The 23,329-nt window shown below is 34.8% G+C and overlaps 1 protein-coding gene and 1 pseudogene across 1 annotated transcript; both read left to right on the forward strand.

Annotated features, from left to right (window-relative positions):
- Window positions 1–10: 10 nt before the first annotated feature.
- Window positions 11–477, forward strand: LOC107611393 (uncharacterized). Its single transcript, XM_016313326.3, has 2 exons — window positions 11–160; window positions 238–477. Exons 1-2 carry the CDS (start codon window positions 11–13, stop codon window positions 475–477), a joined length of 390 nt encoding a protein of 129 aa, XP_016168812.2.
- Window positions 478–6,248: 5,771 nt separating this feature from the next.
- Window positions 6,249–9,128, forward strand: LOC148569155 (receptor-like kinase TMK3; annotated as a pseudogene).
- Window positions 9,129–23,329: the final 14,201 nt, after the last annotated feature.

Raw genomic sequence — 23,329 nt, forward strand, 5'->3', positions numbered from 1 at the left:
GGAGACAGCCATGGCTGCACGAAGCTCAACCTCGTCTCGAATCCCATCTTCGTCACAAGGTAGGCTGCTACTTTGTTCTCACGGTGAGAAGCCGGTGTTGCGAATTTTGGGGACCAAGGAGAACCCAGGTCGCAGATTTTGGGGCTGTGTCTACTTTGAGGTTTGTTTATTTACTTTTTCGCTGAAATCGGTCTTCTGGGCGTTGGAAGGGATGGTGATCTCTGTGGGTATGTGCAGGTGAAAGAAGGCTGCAATTTTTTTCGTTGGGCAGATCCAGATACAGAGGTGGAGTATTCAGAAATTGCTAGGTTAAGGAAGAAGCTTTCGATGATGAAATCAAGAACTCAAGTGGCAGAGTGGAAGCTGAAGTTCGTTGCAGTGTTAGGGTTTTTTGGGTGGGTTGGGTTTGTATATTTGCTGTTGCAGAGTTGGTCTAAGGCAACGCAACAGTGTCTCATTCCGTTGAACCTGGTTTGAAACATGTGTAGGTATATTTTGCTGTTGTTTTTGGTGGTGAGTTGGTCTGGGTGGGGTTTATGTATTGGGGGAGTTCTTGTCTGTGGCATGTTGAATGCATTTGAAGATGTAATATGACTGTCTTGTAAGCATGGTTGGATATTGATATGAGAGTGAAAGTTTTCAGTGGCAAAACATGATTTACATGACTGAACAATAATATTAACAGTGTCATTTAACTGGCAACAAGCTACAGTGTTTGACATGAAAATGGTAACAACCTTAATACATAGCAACCATAGTGTTTGACATTACCAGCACCTTAATATAAACTTAACTCAAAACAAGCTAACCATCAAAAGGATTGGCTGGGCTGAGAGCCAATATTTCACTACAACCAACAGTAGCACAAAGGCAACATATAAGCAACAAAAAGTAACAAAATATCCAAGCCAGTATTTCAGTACAACCACACTGGATTAACCAGAAGCTTAACACCAACATAAAACAAAATAAACAAACATGCTAAGTGTTCTGATTTCCCTAAAGCAATCCCCATTTTCTTGGAGGCAACTTTGCCATTAACTTCAGCTTCCTGGGAGAAACATGAGGTCCTCCAGTACAGCTAACAGAGTAGTGCCTAGTGGGTTGGCTTGATGTTGTGGCAAAGGATGGCTGAGATGCTGGAAGAACAGTGGAGGCTGGTTGTGATGATGAAGTTGGTGGATCAGGGTGGGCTGAAGGTGTGGGCTTCAAGGTCCCCTTGGGCCTGCCTCTAGGCCTTTTTGGTGGTGCTACAGTGTTGGACTGGGCTGAGCTTGTTGGCTGTGTTGCTGAAGCAACTTTTCTCTTCACAGTGAGCTTGGAAGTGGGCTGTGTAGATGCACTTTTCTTTCCTCCCTTAGCAGCTGGAGGGATAGAGTTGTTGCTTCCCCTGGATTGGTTGCCCTTGCTTTGTTTCTTGGAATTTTGGGCCTATGAAACATTTGCAGTCAATACAGAAGAACATAAGGCATGAGTAAAAAATTCTCAGACATGCAATGTAAAAAAATTTGATGAATATACCTCATTCTCAATAGGTTTAGGGCATCTGCTTTTATTATGCCCAACAACACCACATATAGAGCACCTCTGTTTCTCCCCCTTCCTGGACATGTGAGTGCGGCTGCTTTCTTCTTCATCTCCAGCAGCTGCCTTCCTTTTTTTGACTGGCCTGTGACTAGGTCTTCTGTATGGGGGAGGCATTACATCAGGATGTGGTGTAATCTCCCATAGGTCAGGGCCATTCAATGGGTGAATTACTGCCTCGTAGCACCTCAAGTATGCTTCTCTCTTGTAGCAGTCAGCCACATAAGGTTCCAACGGAAGCCCTTTGAATTTGATGCACCCAATTGCATGGACACAAGGTATTCCACTCAACTGCCACCTTCTACAAGAGCACTCACAGGATCCTAAGTCAACAGTAAACTTATCTAACCCATTCATAACCTCATATGTCTGAGCAGCAGACCAATATGGACGCCAATCACCAGCAGATCTAGACCTCTTCTCCAATTTGATTCTAATCCTAGGTAAGATTGTCCCTGCATACTTCTGAGCCAACTCCCTATTCTCTGCCCACCTAGTCATCAGTTTAACCCGGATCTCCTCTAACATTGTTAGTATAGGTTTCTCTCTAGCATCAACTATGGCAGCATTAAAGCTTTCAGACATATTGTTAACCAGTGTATCTACCTTAGAGTTATAGGTAAACCTAGATCTAGACCAATACCTAGGGGGGATAGCAATTAGGTACCTATAGGCTTCCTGATTCACAGCCTTTAGTTCGGCCATGTTCTTCTCCCAGTCCCTCCAGTGAGTAGCCTTAGCACACCTCCACATTATTTGCTTCAAATGTAACCCTGGAAACCGTTTCCTGAAATTGCTGTATAGGTGCCTCACACAGAATCGATTCTCCACACCTGGTATAACAGTTTCGTATGCTGGCAACAAACCCTGTAAGCAGAAAATGGAAGACCAAATAGTCATTGATACTTGAGATAAAGTAATTCAGAGTTTCAATGTACATAAGTTAAATTTGGTTTAGGATTGCTTACTTTCTGCTGGTCAGACATAAAAGTAGTTCTTCCCATCTTCTCAACACCAATGTCAGTTGCAAGATGACTAAGGAACCAAGTCCATGAGTCCTTGGTCTCAGCCTCTACAACTGCATAGGCAACGGGCAACATTTGATCGTTTGGATCCCAACCAATGGCAGTGAGCAGTTGTCCCCCCTGTGGTGTCTTCAAAAAACAGCCGTCTAGACCGATAAAGCTCCTACAATGGTTGAAGCTCTGCTTGCATGCTTCCAAGCAGATATATATCCTCTGAAAGATAGAGCAGCTGGTTTGTGATGAGGCAACCTCGTTTTCAACTTCAGGGTACCTTTGCACTTGTAAGCGAACAGATGTCCCAGGATTTGCCCGCATCAGCTCATGTGCATAATCATATATCCTCTTATACTGTTCTCGAAAGGTTCCCTGGATTTCATCAAGTGCAATCTGCTTTGTCCTCGTTGCCATTGACTTGGTGACAGTCAAGTTCCACTTTTTTTGAGCCTTTGAAACTAACTCCCTAATCTTCACCCTCGGATTTGATTCCACTTTCTTCTTGAATGCCTTCCCTAGCCATCTAGAGTGCAAAATCCCCACCCTGTGTGTTTGTGTACACGTGTGAGTCAAGTTCATGCTACGAAGCTGCCAACTATCCTCTTCTTTCATCTTCGCAGCATACAGCCAAAACGGACACTTGCCAGTGCAAACTGCCCTTACCCTCTGCAGATCACACTTTCTAAATGTGATTGCCCGAGCCCTCTGCACAGCATATGCAGTCACAGTGTCCTTGAACTCTTCCCTTGTAGCATACACTGTGCCCACTTCCCACTTGTACTGGCTCATGTCTTTTTGATGCTTGTGAACTGGATAACTCTGTCCCTGGTGGTCTGAGTCTGACCCTAAACCTCCAACCTCGTGGTCATCCTCTACTTCATCACTCCCTGCTCCATCTTCATCCTCAAAGTTTTCAGTTGCAACCCTCTTATTTTTCACTGCCCGACTTTTTTCATTCAGCACATTAACATCTTCAAATCCACTGACAGCAGGATCAAGCTCATCTTCACTGCTGGTAAAGTGTAAATCATCTTCAGTCTCTTCCTCTTCCTCAGATGGTTCGTACTCTGAATCAAAGCTATCACTATCACTATAGTTACCCATATTAGCATCCAGATTAGCATCATCACCACCCTCTGTATTCTCGGCCCCAGAGATATCAGCAGCTGCATCAGATTTTTTTGAACCAGCATCTTCTCCTCCATACACAACCAGCTGTTGTCCCACATCATCCATCCTATGACCCCCCCAACATCAATGTATCCACAAGCAGGAAACACCTGCTCTTCCTCAACCTTGTGCACTACATACAACTCAACATAATCCCTTACCTCAGCTATTTTGCACATAGCAATAGAATCTGCATCAGACTTAAACAGCTTCAAATTTTTCTCCAAGTCTTCATGTGTTGGATCCTTGAACCATAACGAAGGGATATTCTCCTCCACATATCCAAACTGCTTTAACTCCGCATAAGCTTCAAATACAGACCACCGATCACCATCAATTTCTTCTATCATTGTGGTTTCTCCCCCCACATACTCTAACGGCCCATTCCGATAGGTAAAAAACCCTCCATGGTAGACTTTCAGTTTAAAGTACGCCATTGGCTTCTCCAACAACCTATACACAGTGCCATATCACAGAAATAGAAGAAAAAATTAAAACCTAAACCACACAATGATCTTTATTACTACTCTCAGAAACTGGTAAACAGCTACACATACCTGACAGAATGTGCACGACCCTGCCTTTCAGTAGACCAGACTCGGCTGCGATCTTCACTCCAAGAGCACCTTCTAGCGTTTCTGAATCTTCCCTAGGGCACGGTGGAACAACATTGGTGAGATGAGACGTTATGATTAATGTTGGGTTTAAGTTGAGGGTTAGGAAGCATATGAAGCGGTGAGGTGTTTCGCGCGAAACACAAAAACTTCAGAAGGGTATCATCGTCATTTATAAAAAATTTACTTCTTAAAGGATGATTTTAAATTTAAATGCGACTTTAAGGACGATTTTAAATCAAAATATACATCGGGGACGGATTCGATTCTGACCCTCAACGTGAGGGACCAAAATCGTACTTATCCCTATTTATTAATATTATTTTTAATAAATACATACAATATATAATAATATAATAAATATAAAAATACTTTAATACAAAAATAAAATTAAAAAATATTTATTATGAAAAATATTAGAATTTTATATACTTATTAATAATAACCGAATTATAATTTGTTGATTATAATATAATGTGTTAATTATAATTTGTTGAAACTTGATTGTTTTTAAAATATTAGTAAAAATATGTATTTTAAATTTTAGTTTTAAGTTTTTGACTATTTTATATTTTTTATTTATATAGTAGCGGTTCTACCGGTTTAACTAGTGACCCACCAGTTGAACCAGTAATCCAGTGACCCAATAGCCTAATCGGTTCGATCATCGGTTTGGTTCTGACAATTATGCTTAGCACCATAGTTGTCAAAACCGAATCGGTAATCGAACCGGTTAGGTAACTGATTTATTGGTTTATTAGTTCAAATGATGAGTTACTGGTTGAACAGGCAAAACCGGTCTTACGTAAATAAAAAATATAAAATAGTCTAAAACTTAAAACTAAATTTTAAAATATATATATATATATATATATATATATATATATATATATATATATATATATCTTCATTAATATTTTAAAAACAATCAAGTTTCAACAAATTATAATCAACAAGTTATAATCTAGTTATTATTAAATAAGAATATAAAATTCTAGTATTTTTCCATAACAAAATTTTTTTAATTTTATTTTTTTAGTAAAGTAAATATTTTTTATTTTAATAACTAATTAATTAATTTATATTTATTATATTATTATATACTATATGTATTTATTGAAAAATAATATTAATAAATATCATATAATCATAAAAAATAATTATATTATAATTAATAAAAATATTTGATATTTTTATTTATACATATTTAATTACATTTATATTAATACTTATGAATAATAAAAAATATAATTAATTTAAATATAAATGAGTATAAAATTAAAATAATATCTAAAAAAGTTTTTGTACGTTTTTACTATATAATTAATAATTAGTATTTAAAATAGAAAAAGTCTAGGGGCCAGCAACTTTTGTATTTTGTAGCCAGCACTTAACCATCAAAAGAAAAGTGAGTGATCTCCCACCATTGGATGTAATCTCACACCATTAAAAATACTATTAATGGCCAATTGATTGTTACAAAACACAAAAATTGCTGGCCCCTAGCACTCCTCTTTAAAATAATAAGGATCAACATAGCTTAGTGGCAAGGAGAGCATGTAAGTACAAAGAAGATCCAGGTTTAAACTACATCTTCATCAATATTATTTTCACCGACTTTAACCGGTTCTTATCCACTTTGATTGGTTCTATTTCTTAAGCGATTTAAAGATTGGACCGAACCAGTTGAGAGTTCGGTTCATCGGTTTACTGGTCGAACCGATCGGTTTGGTCTGGTTCTTACAACTATGCCTAAACTCCTATAAATACCCTCCAAAGCCAAAGTTAAATCAAAACAACTTCATCATTCTTCTTCTTAAAACTACTTTATCATTCTTCTACTTCATTATTCTTAATCACAATGCCTCGTAACAAAACCTTACCAACATTCTTCTTCTTTATCATGTGCGCATGTGTCTTGTCCCATGATAAGATTAATAATAAAGAAACCGTATACCTCTTGCAGTTTAGGGAAGCCATACAAAATCTTCCTTCTAATTGGTTTGACAACAGTACAACCATATGCCAATGGACTGGCGTGGTTTGTGGTTACACTCCACAAAATTTCCGTTTCGTAGAACAGATCGAACTCAAGTCAAGGAGGCTCAACGGAATACTTCCTTTAAATCTCAATGAATCTCTTGTCACACTTTCCTGCCTCGATCTTTGAGACAACTTTTTCAGTGGTCCTTTGCCTTCTTTTTCGGGCCTCTCCAACCTCGAACAAATATTTTTGTCCAGCAACAATTTCACTTCCATCCCTCATGGTTGCTTTCAGGGTTTAGAAAGTTTGGCGCTCATTGACTTGGGAAACAACCCCAAGCTCCCACCTTGGATATTCCCCACCGACTTAAATAACTACTCACGCCTTGTATCCATCGGACTCTCGGCTACAAACCTCATGGGCTTCTTGCCAAACACATTTGATTCTTTTTCCATATTGACTCTTCTTTATCTCTCAGAAAACAATCTCACTGGAGTGTTTCCTGAGTCTTTTTCAAAACTAACCAAGCTATAGAGATTGGATCTCAGCAACCAAAAGCATAATAACAAGTTGTCGGGTACGATTCAATTTCTTTCATCCATGCCAAAATTGGTTGAAGTGAATCTTGAGGGGAATTCCATCGAGGGTTCTATCTCAGACTTATCCAATTCCACCAGCTTGCAATATCTATTTCTTGCAAACAATCGGTTAACGGGTGTAGTTCCACCTTTTCTGGGATTGCTCAATAATATCTCTCAAGTATCATTGGAAAACAACTGGTTGCAGGGTCCTCTTCCTGCATTTAATAAGAGTCGGGCTCCAAAGCTAAATTTCACTTCTAATGGATTCTGTTTAGACCATCCTGGACCTTGTGATCACAGAGTCACCACTCTGCTTCAAGTTGCTCAGACACTTTATTATCCATTTCTGTTGGCACAATCGTGGCGAGGAAACAATCCGTGTCAAGATTGGAATTTTATCACCTGTGATGATAAGGGCAACATCAGAACCGTAAATTTGACCAACTTGAATTTGACGGGAACAATATCTCTCTCATTCAAGAATTTAACGGTTCTAGAAGGATTGTATCTTGGTGGAAATAGACTGAACGGTTCCATACTAGATATCTTGACAAGTCTACGACAACTCAAGATTCTGGATGTGTCTAACAATAATTTATCGGGAAGTCTTCCACCGTTCTCAAAAAAAAAACCATTGTCATTACCACAGGCAATGCTTTTCTCCAGTAGTCTCACTCGCCGAAAACCTCGCTCTCTTCTACTTTCATTATAGGTACGCTCATTATTATCTCTACATTGAGCAATGTTAAACTTATGGGAAACAAAAAAATAACAAAATTAAAACTATGTTAAACTTAAAAATTTATAGAAATATATATATATACTAGATTAAGATCCGGGCATAAAGAGCTAAATTAATTATATTATATAGTATAAATCTAAAACGCTATATATATATATTGTTTTGGGATATATTAGATAATATGTGAATTAATATTAAACTTAAAAGTTAATTTGTAAAAAATATTGTACAATACATTTATTTAATTTGGCATTTTTTTAATCTAAATTTTTATTTTGTAATTATTCCTCACTTCAATGTATGCAAACAGGTATATCAGCTGGTGTTGGCGTTATTGTAATGATCTTTGTTGCAATTTCTTATTATTGCAAGAGGCATTTCAGTAGGATAATGCTGAACAAAGAAACATCTCTTGTTCGACAATTTGGGGAGCAAATAAATAATGCAACACTAGTGAGATATACTTATGCAGAAGTAGAACAGATGACAAACTCATTTCAAGAAGAGTTAGGAAAAGGAGGATTTGGTATTGTATACAAAGGAAGTTTAAATGATGGTTGTCAACTGGCAGTGAAGATACTTAAGGAGATGAAAGGAAGTGCAGAAGAATTTGTAAACGAGGTTGTTACTATCAGTAGAACATCTCATGTGAACATTGTTTCACTTTTGAAATTTTGCTATGAAATGAATAAACAGACTCTTATTTATGAATTCATGTCTAAGGGCTCTTTGGATAAATATAAATGTAAAGAGGGATCTTCCGAGTTAGATTGGAAAACACTACTTCAGATTGTAACTGGCGTTGCTCAAGGGTTAGACTACTTACATCGAGGGTACAATACAAGAATTTTGCATTTTGATATCAAACCCCAAAATATGCTTCTTGATGAAAAATTTTGTCCAAAAATTGCTGATTTTGGACTAGCTAGAATATGCAAAAAGGATAAAAGTGTTGTGTCTATATTAGACAGAAGAGGGATTCCGGGTTATATTTCACCAGAAATGTTTAGTCGAAGGAATGGTAGAGTTTCTCACAAGTCAGATGTATATAGTTATGGAATGCTAATTCTTGAAATGATTGGAGGAAACGATAATTATGATATTGGAGAATCTCATAGTACTGAATACTTTTCTGATTGGATTTTGAAGGATATCAAAGAAGATAAAATTCGTCTATTGAGATTTGCTTCTGGAAAAGATGATGAAGATATAATAAAAAAGATTTTATTTGTCGGTTTATGGTGCATCCAAATGAATCCATCAGATAGACCAAAAATGTGTAAAGTGGTGGAAATGTTACAAGGAAAACTTGAATCAATATCACTAGAGTCCATCATATCTTCTCCGACAGTACCTCTCTTATAGCATTCAGATGCATCTCATAGCTGATTATATGACACAGCAAATTCGATAATTGAAGAACTAAATGATTAGGTTCACCTAAACAAAAGGTATGTGTTTATAATTTAAAACTCAAAAATTCTTCTTAGTTTTAATTTTGTTGTTCAGATTTAATTTAAATTTAATTGGACCTAAATTTTTAGGTTTAACTTAATTTGAAATTAGAATTAGCTTTAGCTAGTGAATTTTAAATATATTATTCTAATTATTGAGATTGGTATTGTTGATGGTTTAGATAATAAATTTTGATTGATTTTAATCTCTTGTGCTTAAAATTAAAGAATTACGTACATTTAATTTAATTGGATTGTTATAATTATTTTTTTTTTTAATTCATGCACGTCAAGTGCCTTTATAACACTTTGAATTTTGAATTGCATGTTTACTTGTATATTATGTTTGTATATCTCTTAAGTAACAATTGAGCTAAAAGATTATTGATTCTGTTTAGAAATAATTATAAATCTTAAAGTAATTTTACTTTTCTGCATGTAATTAATGATTTTTTTGGCTGACTTAGAGAGTTATTTGCTTATTTATTGAAGAAACAATACAAGATCATTATGATGATTATATAAAGGAAATATTTGAGTTTCAATTCTGACAACTATTGAAATGTTCGTTTCTTGTTTTATTGCTTTAAATCAATCATATATAAATGAGTAGTGTAAATTATAATTATTTTTATATGTTATTTTTAATTTTTATTTTGGTTTGTCATATTTTCAGCAGTGCTAAAATGGTAATCACATAAGAGTGTCAAAATGATGACCACAAGACTTAAGGATATTTTGATCTATTGATAATATTAATCTATATAAAACTTTAATTTATGGTTAAACTTATAGAATTAACTTTTTTGTTATTGCACTTTAAAATAATCTTAGTTAAAATAAAAAATGTTTAAATTATTTATGTTATTATGTATTATACAAATATTGACTTCGTTAGTAAATTAGTTAATATATTAATTAAATAAAAAATGAATATAATTTGCTAAATTGCGTGTGTAATTTATATTAAAAGAAATTATTGCAAAATGAATGTTGTGTTTTTGTATCTAATTAATGAAATAGCTCTAGATAGTTGCTTATCCAATTGAAAGATATATAAATAATATTAAGGCATATTTGTATCTGGTTAGCCCACAAAAATTAAACTTAAAATTGTGTATCTTTATCATATATATCATATAAATTAAAAGTATTATTAGACTTGTGTAATGGATCTAGTACTTTCAATTCCTACTAATATTAATAATAAAGAAATATCCAAACACAATATTAGTGGATTTGAAGATACACAAGTGATTGAGGTCTCATAATCTTCTCCTTTGTTAATTTATTATTGCTTTGAAAATTCTTTTAAAAAAATTGTCAAAATATATGTCTCCCTTTCTTTTTTATTAATCTAATCTATTAATATATCTTCTTCTCTTGTGCTTTAAGGGGCAATAATGAATGGGAAATGGGAAAAAATCATAAAAAAGAGGGAACACAAGTACACAACAACTCCAAATATTCTCTCCCAATTAGAGGGGAAAAAAAACTAAAGAAAACAAAACAGTGTGACGCTCCGCCAACAGTACAACAGTAAGAGGGGAGGATTTTGAAAAAAAAATTAAAAAAATAAAAAATTTAGTTAATTTTGCTTCTTTTTAACATGGAAAATCACGGGCCAAAACCCACAAGATTCAAATATATATGCTTTTTTAATAAAATTATTAAAAATTATTACAAACATATCAACAGCCATACTAGAACAAGAATTAATTTTGAAAATTGAAGATGAGCGGTGGAGTGAGCGGGGAAGAGACTTTGAGGGTGAAACACGGTGAGGCAGCCGATAATGTCGGCAGAAGAGATAAGGGGGAGAGCGGGGGAGGGCTTGCATCAGGAAAAAAGGAGGATCATACTTCGGGAGGGGTTTCTAAGCCTTTGAAGGTTTCTTTCAGGGATAAAGTTGTGGGTTCTAAGATTGCTAAAGCTTTTTCACTCGTTGAAACTTTGTTGGGAGATAACATTGCAGTAGTTTCTGGGAAGCAAGGAGATCTCTTGCCACCGAGTGTCACGTTTACCCAAGAAGCTAAGAATTGTTTGGCAGAACCATATAAGGATGCTATAGTGATTAAGGTGTTAAGTAAACATTATAGCCACACTGCATTGTCTCATAAACTCCGAACGGTATGGCGGATTAAGGGAGGTTTTGATTTATTGGACGTAGGGTTTGACTACTTTCTTGTGAAGTTTGATGTGGCTGAGGAGCGAGAAAAGGTTCTCTTAGGAGGCCCATGGATAATTGAGGGAAATTATGTGGCAGTGAAGCCTTGGGATGAAGAGTTTAGATCAAGTGAAAACTGTTTTGGAGCAACTTTAGTGTGGATTAGAATTTCTGAATTACCAATTTGGTGCTACCAAGAAGATGCAATGCTCCGTGTTGCGGCTGTAGTTGGCATTCCCGTCAAGATTGATTTGACAACAAAATTAGCTGAAAGAGGACGATATGCTCAAGCCTGTGTTCAGATAGATTTAGGATTTCCAATGACTAAGAAGATTCTTGTTGAAGGTGTTGAATATGAGGTTGAATATGAAAGTCTTCACCTTATTTGTGGCTCCTGTCTCAAGTTTGGTCATGATATGAAGGTGTGCAAGACTGCCAGCAATGCGGGAGGAGGAACTAATGCTAGGGTGGTCGGCGATGTAGCAAAGCAGCCAGAAAGTTCAAATTCAAAAAATCCAGTGCATGTGGAAAAGGAAAGTTTTAATTTTGGCAAGAATCTTGGAGATGAGACTGTAAATGTTGCTGTCCTGGATTTGGTGGAGAGTGATTTGCATGCTGTTCATGTAGACCATGCACAACATGAGGATTTGGAAGGCTGGACTCAGGTGATTAGGAAAGGAAAATATAAAATGGGTCAAAAGCCTTCTCCTAGCACCCATCAGGTCCAACCAAAAGCAAAGAAGACTCCTAACAAGGCTACCAATACTTGGACAAGGCCTAATCACCAACGTACAACACATGCTACTGGATCCAAAGTAAAATTAAGCAGGGGCATCAATATTGGAAAACCGGTTAGTGTGGCTTCTTCGGGGACCCGACACAACGTTCACCATCAGCAGCAAGGTGAGACAACAAATGGCATTGTGCGAAAGCGTCCTCGCCCAAACTCTTTGCAGAATTCACCAGTAGATAAGGATGGAGCATCGACGATGGGTGTGGCGCAAGTTTCAACGGCGAAAGTTGTGCTGCAACTTGAGAGTCCATTAAAGGCGGGATCGTTGGAGACAGGGACATCATGTTGAGTCTCGGGTTTGTTATTGGAGCTCCCTTTTTACTGTTTTTTATGGATAGTTTCAATATCATAGCCTGGAATGTGAGGGATGCGTCTAACAAGATGGCCCGTGTGCATTGCAAAAATTTGGTGAGAATATATAAACCATCTTTCTTCTTTCTCTTTGAGACTCATACCATGTTTAATGATTTGAAGAATTTTTGGGATAAGTTGGGTTTTCATTGTGTTGGTATTGAGGAAGCAGTAGGACACAGGGGTGGCATTTGGTTTCTATCTTTTATTGCTAATGCTTCTTGTGTGGTTATTGACCAAATTGACCAATGTATCATAGTGAAAGTGAGTGTGGGTAACTTAGTTTGGCTTTGTAGTGCAGTGTATGGGAGTCCTCAATTCGAAAAAAGAAGTATGCTTTGGGATCATTTGCGTTCTATTAATTCAGGCCATAATGGACCGTGGATGGCCGTTGGTGATTTTAATGAGATTGTGGCGCCAGAGGAGAGTACATGTGCTTATTTTTCTTCTCACAGAGCTAGTCTATTAGCTGCTACTCTAGATGACTGTGAGCTCTTTGATCTTAAAGTGACTGGTAGGAGATATACTTGGTATAGAGCAGTTCAGGCTGGCAGGAACTTGGCTAAAAAGTTAGATAGAGCTCCAGTTAATGAGGCGTGGATGACAATGTTTCCTGAGGGTTATTCTAAAATTCTTAGCAGGCTTCATTCTGATCATTGTCCTATTTTAGTTCATTGTCATGGTGGCCCCAGAGTGAAAGATTCTCGTCCTTTTAGGTTCCAAGCTACGTGGACAACACATCCTTCTTATAAACATGTTATTAGTAAGGCTTGGAATCAAGAGTTTGGAGGCGTTACTGAAAGGCTTAAGATGGTTCAACAGGCTTCTTTGGACTTCAACTCAAAGATTTTTGGAAATATTTTTGTGCAAAAAAAGTAAGCTGGAATATCAGATTGATCAGATTCGACGACGTTTGGAGGTTAGCGATGTGTTATCTCTGAGAATTAAAGAAGCTGAACTGAGGGAAGATTACAATAGGCTTTCATTGCAAGAAGAACTTTTTTGGTACCAGAAATCTAGGGAGCATTGGGTCAAGTATGGGGATAGAAACACTAAATTCTTTCATCTTCAGACTTTGGTGCGTAGAAACCATAATAGAGTACATGGATTATATGTTAGAGATGGGTCTTGGTCTACTGATCCAGATATTCTCCAGGAAGAAGCCCTCTCTTTTTACAAGAAACTCTTTGGTACAACGGAAGAGGTTGAGGTTGATTGTTTAGGGGATGTTCCGATACCCACTCTAAGCACCGAGGCTTGTGCTAGGTTAATTGACCCTGTCTCTTTTGCGGAAGTCAAGTCAGCAGTATTCAGTATGAGCCCTTTTAAGGCTCCTAGTCCAGATGGCTTTCAAGCTTATTTTTTTAAAGAATATTGGGAGATAGTAGGCACTAAGATTTGGAATATTGTCCGGAGCGCTTTCTTGGGAGGGTACTTAAATCCTAGCATCATGGAAACTCTGATTGTGCTTATTCCTAAAATTGATAACCCTACCTTTATGAAGGATTTCAGGCATATTAGCTTGTGTAATGTTGTTTATAAAATTATCACCAAAGTATTGACTAATCGACTTCGGCCTTTTCTTCCAGATATTGTTAGTCCTTTGCAAGGAGGTTTTATTCCGGGTCGTGGTGCTCCTGATAATATTATTGTGGCCCAAGAAATTCTGAATTTCATGAAGCACACAAAATCCAAGAAAGTTACTCTTGCTTTTAAAATTGATCTTGAAAAAGCTTATGATAGGATGGATTGGAGGTTTTTGGAGAGTACTCTCATTGCTTTTGGTTTTCCTATCATCACTGTTAATTTGATTATGAATTGTGTCCGTGCATCATCTCTTTCTATTATGTGGAATGGGAATAGATTGGATAGTTTTGCTCCTAGAAGGGGGCTTAGACAGGGCGATCCAATGTCTCCTTACTTATTTGTGCTTTGTATGGAAAGACTTGCTTGCTATATATCTCATAAGGTGGTCGAGGGTGTGTGAAAACCAGTTTCTATCACTAGGGGTGGCCCAAAATTTTCTCATTTAATGTTTGCAGATGATCTCTTACTTTTCCGTCAGGCTACAAAGAGTCAGGTCCAAATGGTCATACATTCTCTTAACCTTTTTTGCAAGGCATCTGGCATTAAAGTGAATCTTGAAAAGTCTAAAGCTTTTTGTTCTAAAAATGTGACTGCTCGTAGAAGAGATATTTTTACTAGTGTTTCTTCAATACGTTTTGCTTTGGACTTAGGAAGATATCTTGGAGTTAACCTTAATCATTCCCGTACCAGTAGGGCTTCTTTTCATTCGATGATTGAAAAGGTGAGGGGAAGATTAGCTAACTAGAAAGGAAGGCTTCTAAATAAAGCAAGGAGACTTTGCCTGATCAATTCTGTTACAGCATCCATTCCTGTCTATCATATGCAGGTATCTTTTTTTCCAAATTAGGTTTGCGATAAATTGTCTTCTATGATGAGACAGTTCCTTTGGAAGGGTCAAGTTGATGGTAGAGGTCTTTCTCTTGTTAATTGGAGGACCGTGATCACTCCAAAGAAATTTGGTGGCCTGAGTGTTAGAGATCCTGTGTGTGTTAATATATCTTTACTTGATAAATTGGTTTGGCAACTTTTTCATTGTCAGGACAAGCCTTGGGTTGCTCTATTGAGGGCAAAGTATCTGAGGAATGAGGGAGTTTTAGATGGCCCTGTTCCTTGCAACGCTTCTCATGTTTGGAAGAGTATCTCAAAGGTTTTTGGTGCTCTTAAGGATGCCTTCTCTTGGTGCGTTGGGTCACTTGATCAATCTTTTTGGTTTGACAATTGGAGTATTGAGGGCCCAATTGCTCAAGATGTCCCTTTTGTATATATATCTGACTCTGATTTAACTGTTAGAAACGTTTAGAAAGATGGTCAATGGAATCTCCATGATATTTTCTCTATCATTCCAGAAGATGTCAAACAGTGTTTGAATGCTTATAATCCGGATTTGAATGCTGGAGAGAGTTCGGGTTGGTCGTGGGGTATGGCATCTTCTAGACTCTACTCAGCTAGGAGTGGGTACAGTTGGCTAGCAAAAAGAAAGTTTCCTTGGAATGAGCATGATAATTGGTTGTGGGTATGGCGACTGCATATTCCTAAGAAGTACAAGTTTTTGATTTGGCTCAGTCTTCATAATGCTATTCCTACGACAGAGTTTCGTTTGGGTCGTGGCTTAGCTTTATCTAGCACCTGCCATCGGTGTCAGAATGGTTCTGAATCCATTCTTCATTGTCTTCGGGAGTGCCCTAGTGCCAAGGAGGTCTGGAACCTTTTAGGCCTGTATTCAGATAACTCATATTTACGTGATTGGCTCTACAAAGGTGCAAGGAGTGGAGATGTTTTTCTTTTCTTTTCGACCATCTGGTGGATTTGGAGAAGCAGGAATCATGACTTATTTAATATAGATGATTCTTGGAGTGCTAGTAAAGTGGTGAGTTTGATTCGTAGTTCAGTAAGGGAGTTTCACACTATTTTTGCTATGCATCAATCTTTGTCTCCTCCTTCACTTTGTTTGCATTGGGTTCCACCTCCAGTTCATTCTGTTAAATTGAATTGTGATGCTAGTTGTTTTGCTCCTTTTGGCTTTGCTGGTTTTGGTTGTATCATTCGCAGTCCTGATGGATGTTGGTTGAAAGGTTGCACTGGAAAAGTCGAAGTGTGCAGTATTCTTTTTGCTGAATTGTATGCAATTTGGAGAGGTTTACTTCTTGCTTGGGAGAGTGGATTTCGTGAGGTTATTTGTGAAACAGACTGTTCAGAAGCTCTTTTCTTGGTAAACCAAAGAATGCTTGGTAAGGATATTCCGGAATGGGATTTGGCAAAGCATATACAGGAGGTTATGAATTGGAATTGGAGAGTCTCTATTCTTTTAATTCAGAGGAATGCAAATAGTGTTGCAGATTGTATGGCTAAAGCAGCTGCTTCTGGCGCGGACATTTACTCAAATTGGAGCCAACCATGGAGTGAGCTTCAACATCTAATATATTTAGATATGAATCTAGCCAATTAATTTGGCTTTGTCTCTATTTTTTTCTTTCTTTTCTATTTAGTCACAAAAAAAAAAAAACCAGAACAAGAATTAGAAGAATAGAAGACACCTCAACATACAGTCAACAAGGAAAAGCTAAGGAACATACCAAACTCAAGAACACACTAAACTCAAAAAATTAACAATCAACAATAACTACCTCAGCAAATCAACTCAGACACACAAGAATTAACTCAGAAAATAAGAATAACTAAAAATAAATTTCACAGCATAGAGCACAAAGGTGAGGGAGAGGGAGCACGACGCACACACAAGATGGAGCGTGGCAAACTGGAGCAGGGAGGGCCATCCCTCCTGAAATTTCCTTATGCCAGTTCTCTCTCTGCAGCAGTCTATCTTTTGGAGTTTGAGTGGAAGTTGTCCCGGTTCAAGTACCGCCAAGATGAACCTTACCCCCAAGCTTCGAAGAGCCCAACAAGCTCAAATTGGTCAGCCTTGGAGCGCGGCAGAACAGGGACTGTGCGACGGAAGAGACAGAGGAGACGAGTAGTGGCGATGGCAGAACAGGGGAGATAGAGGAGACAAGTGGCAACGCGAAACGCGTTGCAACGGAGGAGACGAGCTTGAGTAGTGGGGATGGCGACTGGAGCATATGCGACAGCAGCGGTGAGACAGCGGTGGACGTGAGTTTTTGGCGATGGAGAAGGCGGCGGGTGAGTTTGAACTTAGAGAGAGAGAGAGAGAGAGAGAGAGAGAGAGGGGGGGGAGGAAGGGGTAGGGATGGGGCCGAGGCAGTAACGCACCCAGAAAAATTTTGCAGCGGGGTAAAATATAATAAAATTTAGGTATAGATATTTTTTTTTTTGGTTTTCTACAATACTCAACAAGTTAAGGACTAATCCGTTATGAATTTGAATTTCATTTAAAAGTCTGTAATTGGCCAATAAGTTGCTATACGATATGAAATTCGAACTCCCAACACTTGCTTAAGCGGACGATGACTAAGCTGATTACTCGACTAATCCAAATTGATTTAGATATATTTAAAATTTTAAATTATAACTATCTATACATATTAATAAAAACTAAAAATATACACACAGTCACTTATAATGACTATCTTTTTATTTTTAACATGACAATATTAATTTTTTTATATATATTCTTAAAAAATTATTTTATTTTTTATTATCTCATATTTAACTGTTAAGTCTATTTATTATAGTCTTTATGGTATAAATAATTTTTTTAACCAAAGTAATTACTATAATTAAGACTATTTTAATAATGAATATTAATATAAAATATTAATATATAGATAATATATTTTTTATCTTAAATAATTTTTAAAAAAATTACTAATAATTTAAGTTATATTTAATTAAAAAATTAAGTTTTAATTTAATTATCAACTAATTAACTAATATAATAAAATTAATATTATTACTAGTTTTTGAGTTCATTTATTTATTTATTTATTTTTTATTATTATACTAACTCAAATTTAATAATATTATTATTATTATTATTATATGTTAAGTTTAATAACAAAATTTTAACATAAAACATAAAAAAAATATTTATATTTTATTTTAAAATAAACATAATATAACAACATATATATATATATATATATATATATATATATGTGTGTGTGTGTGTGTGTGTGTGTGTGTGTGTGTGTGTGTGTGTATATTTTAAAAATTTTATGGGGGTAAATACCCCCTCTTCATTGCACGTAGGTCCGTGCCTGAGCCGTGGGTGTGGGAGAAAAGGGAAAGGGGTTCTGAAACTTTTGTTTTTGTTAATATATATAAAATTCCAAACCAGTAACCTAAAAAGCGGCCCGGTTCAAAAGGTTCGTTGGTTCGTTTGGTTTCTACAAAGTTTTGGGCATTATTTAGACCGGCCAAAGAATTGGTTTTTGGTCGAATCGGACGGTCGAATCCGATTTTTCAGAACTTTGATTAATTATATATACTCCTTTGTTTGTTCGTATCTGTTTTATTTACAACAAGGTTCTGAGAACTGAACCGGTTATCGAATTGCTCTAACTACTGGTTTACTGGTTTATTAGTTCATCTGATTCGACCGTAATTCAACCGAAAATATTGTTTTATAATAAAATAATAAATAAACACATTAAAACATAATTATAGTCTAATATACATTTTAAAATATTATCCAAATTAAAAATACTACATAAATCACAATGTTATTATCTCATTCAAATACAAATTCAAAAGTCAAATAACAAAAAAACCAACACAATCACAACATATGAACTGAAGCATAAAAACTACAAACATATGCATCAACACTGCTATATTTCTAGTTAACAGTCTTACCTGAAAAAGTTTGAATATATTCTTGATGATGGAAAAAATATTATTTTTATTTACTTCAAAGAAAAAAGGTTAATCTATAAATTCTAACATTAAATTTAGATCATAAAAAATATTATTACTTTCTGATGGGTTGCTCTTGATGTTTTCTAGCAAAGTAAGCTCTTTGATCTTGGTTTTAGTTTCCTGCAAAGTAAGAATTTTAGAGTTAATAGGCAGTTACAAAAGAGACATTACTAGTTTACTGAAACAGAATAACACTACTAATGCCTAGGCTAATGGAGATTCTAAGCAAGCTACCTTCCTTGAATTACAAATTACTAGTACACATGCATTGAAAGAAAAAGGATAATGAAACTCTATACAGATTCTCTAGTTCAAGTTTTTCAGCCATGGAAACTGCTTTGCGTTTCGACCACTCCCCCACCAACAACCACATTGATCACAACAACATCTACAGAAACAAGTCATAAAATCTTATCAACAATAATCCAATCCACCACCATTCCCTGGGAGTAGAGTGAAAGAATCAATAAATCAAACCCTAATGAAATTGATTCACAGAAACGATACCATACCATCTTGAATTGAAGCCTGTCCCAAGAATCACAAAATTTTAAAGAAGTCACAGAAATCAAATCACAAACAATCCAGAAATATAAATTATAATGAAGAAAATCAAAATTCCAAGAATAATCAGAATCAGAAATATAAATTATAATTAACATAAATCACATAAATCAGAACAATTCTATAATAATTAACAAATTCACCAAAGTAAATTAAGAATACACAGATATATGATAGAAAATCCTAAAATCGAACTTAGAAGCTAGAAGCTAGAACAGAGCAGATACTGAACAAGAGGGGGAGCAGCGCTGACTGGTGGAACAGAGATGGCGCCGGCAACTGTGGAACAGAGCTTCGCGACGGAGGCAGGAGGTTAGCCCAACGACTGTGCTTCCACTGCTGAATCGTTAGCTGCACGAGCAGGAGTGAGGGAGTGAGCCTCGAAACTCCAACTTGCGACGGCGGTAGGAGTAGTCTAGCGGCTGAACGGAAGTGAGGGAGTGAGTGAACTGGCATTTGAAAGGAACAATGAGCTCGAGGCTGATGGGAGGGAGGGAGTGTGTGGCTGTGTACTGCTGCTGCGCCGTTGGAGTGAGTTAGGGTTGCTGTGTTGGTAATGGTTAGGGAATTAGTGGATCAGCTCACAAAACAGCAGCATTTTTTGTCAAATTCAAAAAACCGGCCAGGTTCCAATTCGGTCTGACTGATTGGTTTTCGGCCGGTTTAACAATTCAACTCTGATCTTTTATTTTTGGGGTTTTGACATATAACCGAATTATAATTCATATCGGTTTACAATTTGACCAGTTCAACCGACCGATTCAAACTGATTTTCAGAACCTTGATTTATAATAAGATTAAAAAAATATCTATTTATTGAGATTTGTTTCTCACTAGGGAGAAAAATATTAGTTGAATTCATTGTAAAGAAACAACATGAAAACCATTTTGATACAAGATTAATGTAAAGGTTTTAATTTATTAACGAGTGTTTTACAATTTATCTTAAGAATTTGCAAATGGAATTTTTTTATAAAAAAAATAAAATATTTAAGTTCAAAATTCATTCAACATATCAGCCTACGAAAAAAAATCATTGAAAAAGTAAAAAAATTTAAAGATTTTGATATATATATTATATCAAAATCTTTAAATTTTTTTACTTTTTGAATATTTAAAGAGAAACCTCAAGATTATTTTTAATTTGTCAATTACATTATTCATTTGACTCTTATTAGATAAGTAGCTAAATTAAATATTTTTTTATAGTAATATATAAATATAAAGAGTAAATAGTCAAATTAGTTACCAAAAAATTACTTATTTTTTAAGTTAATTCTTAAAAGATTTTTTTAATTAAATTCGTCTTTCAAAAATTTTAAGTTAGTCGGTTTAGTCCTTCTATCACTTCCGTAGTTAATGGCGTCAAAATTTATTGATATCATACATTAAATGACATCATAACATACATAATAATCCTAATTAGCAGCTAACATGATAAGTTTATGGAATTAAATTAAATCAAACCTAAATTGAGAGATTCCAATGTCTTAGATTCTCTAAATTATATTTTGATTTGATCTAATTTCATAAATTTATCATGCTAATAGTCAATTAAAATTCCTATGTGTATGTTATAGTATTACTTAGCATGCCACATTAACAAATTTTGGTGCTATCAACAAGAAAAAAATAAAAAGATTAACACGATTAATTTAAAATATTTAAAAAATAAATTTAATTAAAAAAAATTTAAAATTAATTTAATTATATAATAATAATAAACTAATAATATTAATTTTTTTTTTAAAAAATGGGACCATGACCACCTTAGCCTTCGGAGTAAATCCGCCGTTGGCTGTACACATATGTAATAACTAATAAAATTAATAATTATATGCACGTTTCGGACATTATTTTTTAAATGTTATTGTACCTTTCTTTTTATTGATGCGACTACAAATAATAATATCATGTGATAGCTGTCCTCCTCCTCCTCCTCCTCCTCCTCCTCCTCCTCCTCCTCCTCCTCCTCCTCCTCCTCCTCCTCCTCCTCCTCATTATTATTATTATTATTGTTATTTATCTTTGTTATATATGAGTAATTATTATTATGATTAGTATATTATTAATTTTTTATAATACGATTTATGATAACAATAATACTTTATTATTATTAATAAAAATATTTTAAGTATTATAAAATATTTATTATTATTATTAGTGTTTTAGTTTTGGTTGATTAATAATAATAATTAATTATTATTATTATTATTATTATTTTATATAATACTGTTTAGTATGACAATAATAATTTATTATTATGATCATGTTAATATTAATATGTATTATTCAGAAGAGCTCTTTCATATAATGATATATTATTATTATTATTATTATTATTATTATTATTATTATTATTATTATTTATTTTTTTTGAATATATTATTAACTGTTATTATTAATATATTATTATTATTGTAACAGTTATTGTTGTGCCTAATTATTAATATTTTTATTAATGTTATTGTTAATGCTAATAATAGTTATCAAGTAATATTAATAATTATTTTTTTAATAGGTGATTAAGATTTTGTTGTCCAAAAAATTTGATTTGCCAAAAATTTTTAACGAGATAGTTACAATAACATTAGTATTAACTGAATTTTACCACGTTTCACAATAAAAATATTTTTTCACAAGTTTACTTACCCGAATCTTTTATCTTAACTATTTTTCACTTAATCTATTTTTTATAAAACTCACTCGAATCAGATATGAATAATGATTTTTTAATTAGTAGATACATTGTACATATATGGGTCTAAAATTCCAAATTAAAATCTCAGAAATGTGATTTTGTTCAGGAGTGGCTAGTGGGTCTATGCTATAATAACATATCGAATTTAATAAATTGTAGTTGAGGATATTGTGATAACTTAAAAATTAAATAAAAAAATATAAATAAAATAAAAATATATATAAAATGTAATAAGAAATAGTACGGTTGGCTAATATTAATTTCCACCTAAATATGACATTATTATTATTATTATTATTATTATTATTATTATTATTATTATTATTCGTTGATCTTAATTATTATATATTATATATTTTTTATAATTAAAATTAATAATTAAAAATATTAAAACACTAATATATCAATACATTTTAAAATTTTCTTAAAATATGATCAACAATCACAAGATATATTTTTTTTTCTATTCATCCATTATATTGATGCTTGCTTCCTATATCTTATAATATAGTGTTATTATCACGGAAAGATATTATATGTCTATTATAGATATCTATCATAACAGAGAGAAAAAATCAAAAAAGAAAAGCATGTGAATGATTGATATAATTAATGGAATAACAAAAATACCAAAATTTATATATATAATATTGTTATAATGGGTAACCGGAGATTAGTTGATTGGACTCGTTGGGTTGGCCCAATCGTCTGAAGGAGAAAGCCCTTCGACTAGTTCCGCGTCTGAGAGCCTCCGTCCGACTTGTATGTGTGAGGAAATGGGGGGTGGTACCTGCAAAGACACTCCGATGCTTAAGTTAGAAAGGGTCTAAGCAAGTTTAGAGAGTATTGGAACTTAGATATACTTAAGGGGTGTCAGTGTATTTATAATGGTGAATCAATAACCACCGTTGGAGTAGTTCCACCTTTTAAGGAAAATAACCATCCCTTTATTTTAGGGAAGTTGGGATATGGCTCCTGGAAGTGGATTGAGAGATTTTAGGGGCAGTTATTTATTTGAATGGGTATTATCTGCCGGCCAATCTTTATTCCCGACTTCCTTAGAGCAAGTCGTGGTTAGATTCGACTTCTTGAGAGAAGGTCGGTGTCGAATGAGGACCATCCTTTGGATTGGGCCTTTTGCTTGGACCTGGGCCTTGGTGTTGGGTTAGGGTATGAACAGTG

This window comes from Arachis ipaensis, chromosome B4, assembly GCF_059453495.1.
Source record: "Arachis ipaensis isolate K30076 ecotype BB chromosome B4, ASM5945349v1, whole genome shotgun sequence".
Taxonomy (NCBI): Eukaryota; Viridiplantae; Streptophyta; class Magnoliopsida; order Fabales; family Fabaceae; genus Arachis; species Arachis ipaensis.

Coding starts and splice junctions, on each gene's coding strand:
- LOC107611393 (XM_016313326.3), top strand. CDS start 11: ATGGCTGCACGAAGCTCAACCTCGTCTCGAATCCCATCTTCGTCACAA. Junction 161..237: donor GGGGCTGTGTCTACTTTGAG/GTTTGTTTATTT, acceptor GGGTATGTGCAG/GTGAAAGAAGGCTGCAATTT.